Below are 5,372 nucleotides of genomic sequence, written 5' to 3' on the forward strand. Positions count from 1 at the left end.
GGGGGACGCATCGCCGGCCTGTCCGGAAGGGGGGATGGGGAAAAGAAATATCGCACACACACAAAAAAAAAAAACCCGACACCGAGGAGCGCGGCCCGACGCGCTTTGTCTGCAGACAAAGGAAGGCCTTGTCTTTCCACGCGGGAACCGTGACGCGGTTCCTCCCGCTCCTGCAACTGTCACGCTTGAGGAAAACGCCCCAAAATACCAAACAAGCCCACACAACCGTACGCGGCGGATGTTCATTGTGCTCATTTGAGTAAATAGCGAGGTTGTGTGCGGGGCCTGCCCACGTGCTCTGCGCGCTCTGTTCCCTCTCAGAGTCGGGGGGACTGGGGATGTGAGCGCGTTGGGGGCATCGTGAGGCACGGACCTGAGTGCCCGACACAAATAAAGCTCATTGTTCATGAAAACAGTTTTCTGGAGGGAAAAACTACCCGATTTCTTCTGAGGGGAGGGAGGGGCTTAGGCGTATATATGTAGGATCTCCAAATTGATCTTTTGTTTTGCTTTCTGTAGTGTTTGATTTAAATAAAAGATGGACTGGACTGGAAAGCATAACGGGCCAAATGATACAACTAATGATGGAACAGTGGTACGACTCCGAGGCCTCCCATTTGGTTGCAGCAAAGAAGAAATTGTTCAATTTTTCCAAGGTACCTCTAGAGTAGTTGAATTCTAGTGACTGATTTTTCTTGTATCTTCTACACGATGTTTTTGCACACTTTTAATTTCTAATAGCTGTTACTGGGGTGGGTGGGAGGGACTGTGTTAAATTAGTTTTATCTTAAGTAAGAGTTATGCCCTGTAAACGAAGTACAGATAACCACAGATGTAGTAAAACACAGTATGTATGTAATTTTGTTGAGGTGGTAAACGTGCTATGCATAGTGGGGTAACCTGAATGTTAGCATTTGGATCGGTTATATTGCTTGATTGGTAGCTATATTTTCTTCATGTAACTTAGGTGGTTGTATTTTTGCATAGTTTAAACAGAAAAGAAGTAAGGCTAAATCCATGAATGTTTAATAAAAAGATCGTTGGGTTGTATTGTTGGGTGATGGGGGAAAAAAAAAAAAAGGTGGTTTTCTTTTTCGTTGTTCTTGTTTAGATATGCTTTAAGTATTTGCTACAGATGGGAATGTTTCAGCCTTTAACACTGTTCCCCTTGATGGGGTTATTTGTCCTTGGGTTAAAGGGTTGGAAATCGTGCCAAATGGGATAACATTGACGCTGGACTACCAGGGGAGAAGCACAGGGGAGGCCTTCGTGCAGTTTGCTTCAAAGGAGATAGCAGAAAATGCTCTGGGGAAACACAAGGAAAGAATAGGGCACAGGTGGGGATGGAGAGTTTGGGATGGTGTTAAATCTTTATTTTTGGGGGTTGTGGGTCAGTAATGCTGTTGGGGGGGATGGGGACCATTATACGGAACTGGATGTTTTTAAGAATTTTTATAAGTTAACTTGGGGAATATGGTAGATGTGGGGGGTGGGGGAGCCAGTATTGCTCTGGGTAGTTTGCTAAACTCAGAAAATTGTTTCAATCGCTCTTGCGTAGGGTAATTTGTGATAAATGCTGCTATAGCTAGACATTGTTTTTCAACAGTATGTTTCTCATACTGGAAAGACATGTTTTACGCTCAATTTCTACAGCTAGAATGTTCACGTCCTAATTTTTGCTACTCTAAAGTGTTCCGGGTTTTTTTCGATACACTTAAGATTCTTACGGCTTTTGAGGAGAAGCTTAAGTTGTATGGTGGCATCTCTAGTCACTCCTATTGGATTGTACCTTTAGAAAACATAGTGTGGCCTTTGATGATACTCAGACAGCTTCTATGTGTATTCTTACTGGTGCCTTGAAAATCCTCTTTTATTAGATACATTGAAATCTTCAAAAGTAGTAAGAGCGAAATCAGAGGATTCTCTGACATGCCAAGAAGAATGATGGGACAGCAGCGACCTGGACCATATGATAGACCATTAGGAGGAAGAGGGGGTTATTATGGAGCTGGGCGTGGAAGTATGTATGACAGAATGCGTCGAGGAGGTGGTGGATATGACGGTGGTATGTTTATCTAATGATGGAGGTTCTGTTGTCAATTTCGTGTTTCTGACATCTTTGTCAAGAAATAAAGAAATGGCAGTAGCTACAGTACCTGTTAGGTGTGACACACTTAAAAAGAAAACAATGTTTACTTGTAATGTTTGAAAAACATGGCTTAGTATTTTAAGATAAATGGAAATGATAACAAAACTCTTTTCAGCAGAGTATGACCTCTCACTTGCATGTTGCAGCTGGTTTACTATACAAAAGGAAATGTACTTTTGCATTTTGTTGAGAAATCCAGGTTTTAACAGTTTGTAGAGGCTGTCTGCAAACTTTTGGGTACCCAAATACTGTAAATATTGATTGTTGTGCATTGCTTGGTGAATTTCAGGTAGTAATGTAATCATTGCCTTCTTTCTCTCCTTTGCACAGGGTATGGTGGCTTTGATGATTATGGTGGCTATAATAACTATGGCTATGGAAACGATGGCTATGATGACAGGATGAGGGATGGCAGAGGTAAAAAACTTTTTTTTTTTTTTAGCAGTTTGCTTAAAAATATTTTTATATTATTTGAGTGGTAACATTTCAAGACAGAAATCATTGCTCCCTTGGTTAAAAAGGGGAGGAATTTGGGAATCTTGGGAAAAGTTCAGTGCATTGCTGAGGATGGCTTCTGGGTAAGCGTTTGGTTGATGTGTGGGAAGTGTAAACATCTTAATTCGGTGGTAGAGAGGAGGTGCTTTCAGAAAAGCAGTAGTTGTGACTTCTCTGGCTTCTCACGATGATCTTAAAGGTGTGTGGTTTTGGGTTTTCTGACAGGTATGGGAGGCCATGGCTATGGAGCAGCTGGAGATGCAGGCTCAGGTTTCCATGGGGGCGGTCACTTTGTTCACATGAGAGGGCTGCCTTTCCGAGCAACGGAAAACGACATTGCTAACGTGAGTACAGAGGGGGAAAGGGCTTTCCAGGGCCTTCCCTTTTCCAAATGTGGTTAAATCTCTCAAAAGGGATGATTGATAGCTCCAGTAAGTTTGCTCATTGAAGTCACAGTCCTTCATGTGAGTCTTACAAAGCTTTGTAGCAAGGGAGCTTTTGTAAAGGTAATGTCGGAGAAAATTTTACTGAGTAAGTCAGCCAGACTATATCAAACACTCATCTCCATGCTCTCTGCTTTGATTTACTTAAAAAAGTATCTTGGAGAGAGAATGGTTGTTGAAATCACTGTCCTCATTTTAAGGCTTTCAGAAGTTTAACTGAAGATTTACAGTTTTGTAGAACAGTAGTAGCGGATGTGTGTTGATCTGTGACTTGCTTAGGAGGGACAGAGTGGGAAAACTGTAGAGAGTTGTGTTCAGTTGGAGGGGAAGGTATTGCCATTCCTCAGGAGTTGAGGGTTGCAGATAAAAGCACATATGCAAGATTCTGGGAATACATCCTAATGTCAGTGTAGATGTGTTGGTTGTAGTGGGGAAAAAGTTTCCCTGGGATAAAACACCTGGTTTAAACACAGCCTTGCTCCAGCGAGGTGCCATCTTTATTAGTTGCACCCTTTTTTTTTCCAATTGACCTGGTATTTTCCATCAGTTTAATAATTTTATTTAAAGACTGAGAACAAGGGCCAGACTTCATGCATTGATTCAGAGGGTGTAGTACCCCAAAAAGCTTGTTTGCACACGCTGGTAGACAGGCTGTTAGTCAGAAATATCACTGAACTGCTTTGAGTTCTTTAGCAAGGAAGGCAATTCATTTGGCTTTGCTTCTTGAAAAATTACTATTTCCAGGATGGCATCATGTTAGAACTTTGTTTCTTCAACTGAGGTGTGGGCAGGAAATTTTGTTTGTACATTTGCTCATTCAGAGAAAACTGCTCAAGCTCTGTACCTGCAGCTCTTTTGAGTTGTTATAATAATAGATTGTAAGTGTAGATTGACCTGATACTGAGGTCACTACCTTGGAATACTTTGGAAATCCGTAATTAAATGCGGGTAGTAGGATGAGATGAAATTAATGTGGTGCTCCACTAACTACTGGGATTGGGAAAAAAAAAAAGTACCTTGTTTGATTTCCGCATCAATGTGATTTCTTCTTTTTATTTTTTAGTTTTTCTCACCATTGAACCCCATAAGAGTGCACATTGACATTGGGGCAGATGGAAGAGCCACAGGAGAGGCAGATGTGGAATTCGTAACACACGAGGATGCAGTAGCTGCCATGTCCAAGGATAAAAATCACATGCGTGAGTGTTGTTTGTACTTGGAGCTTTGCTTGGTCAGGCTATAGCACCATCTGCAGGGGTTTGCACTGCATGTAACTTAAAGTGCTGTGCAGGAAACGCACAAGTTGCAAGACTTGTTGGCTTTGTAGTTCTGCACGTCTGGTTTCTGAAAGGAGGCTTTTTTGTTTCCTGCAGAGCATCGATATATTGAACTGTTCCTGAACTCAACTGCTGGAGGTGGCTCTGCAATGGGAGGCTATGGCAGAGATGGAATGGGTACGTATCAATTCCAGACCTGGCTGAAGCTTGACCACATCTAATGAGTTTTAAGCTCATTTAATGAGTTCTAAGCTCATAACGATGTACTATCTGTGTTTCAGATCAAGGTTACGGTTCTGTTGGCAGAATGGGGATGGGTAGCAATTACAGCGGAGGGTACGGAACTCCTGACGGCCTGGGAGGATACAGTAAGTAACTGTTTTGTTCTAGGAGTACCTAGTGAAAATGTTGCTCATGTCTGCTGTCTGAGGGACCAGCAGGAAGGGTGATGGGCTTTGTGTGCTGGGGAGGGGGGAGTATTTGTGCTGGGAGACAAGCAATAGAGGGCAGTAAATGAAAGCAGTAAATAGTTGGGGGTTTCATGCATTTTGCTACAGCAGCAAATGCTTGTTGATAGAAGTAGTGCTGAAGTATTGTTATTTTGGTGTAAGTGAAATCATCTTTAACTAACTGTTCTGTATTACCCATCACATTTTTTCTTTTTTTAAGGTATGTATGCGTGACCTTGTGTCAATTGTTTGCAGGTCGTGGCAGTGGAAATAGTGGAGGATACTATGGGCAAGGCAGTATGGGTGGAGGAGGATGGCGTGGAATGTATTGAAGGGTAGCCTTGCTTCTACAGAACATCCTGGAAGAAACAGTCTCTGGTCTACTAGACTTTCTTACAAAATTTAATTTCTTTTGTATTTTAAGAACTTTATAATGACTGAAGGAATGTGTTTTCACAATATTATTTGGTAAGCAACAGATTGTGATGGGGAAATCTGTTTTCTGTAGGTTTTATTTGTTGCATACTCTGACTTTAAATAAATTTTTATATTCAAACCA

The 5,372-nt window shown here is 41.8% G+C and overlaps 1 protein-coding gene across 2 annotated transcripts; it reads left to right on the top strand.

Moving 5' to 3' along the window:
• The first annotated feature begins 518 nt into the window (after positions 1–518).
• HNRNPH3 (heterogeneous nuclear ribonucleoprotein H3 (2H9)) lies at positions 519–5,372 on the top strand. Of its 2 annotated transcripts, none has more exons than XM_009994856.1 (9): positions 519–656; positions 1,199–1,337; positions 1,878–2,065; positions 2,480–2,566; positions 2,870–2,988; positions 4,151–4,286; positions 4,461–4,541; positions 4,646–4,732; positions 5,069–5,372. In XM_009994856.1, exons 1-9 carry the CDS (start codon positions 539–541, stop codon positions 5,143–5,145), a joined length of 1,032 nt encoding a protein of 343 aa, XP_009993158.1. In that variant the 5' UTR covers positions 519–538; the 3' UTR covers positions 5,146–5,372. The 2 variants fall into 2 exon arrangements, with proteins under 2 accessions (XP_009993158.1, XP_009993159.1); XM_009994857.1 differs by having other exon boundaries at positions 1,878–2,020.

This window comes from Chaetura pelagica, unplaced genomic scaffold (assembly GCF_000747805.2).
Source record: "Chaetura pelagica isolate M959 unplaced genomic scaffold, ChaPel_1.0 scaffold112, whole genome shotgun sequence".
NCBI lineage: Eukaryota > Metazoa > Chordata > Aves > Apodiformes > Apodidae > Chaetura > Chaetura pelagica.

Bases quoted from the DNA above. Each gene is read 5' to 3' on its own strand.
- HNRNPH3 (XM_009994856.1), top strand. From the start codon at position 539: ATGGACTGGACTGGAAAGCATAACGGGCCAAATGATACAACTAATGAT. The intron at 1,338-1,877 runs GTGGGGATGGAG...CTCTTTTATTAG, and splicing joins AAGGAAAGAATAGGGCACAG to ATACATTGAAATCTTCAAAA. The intron at 4,542-4,645 runs GTACGTATCAAT...TCTGTGTTTCAG, and splicing joins CTATGGCAGAGATGGAATGG to ATCAAGGTTACGGTTCTGTT.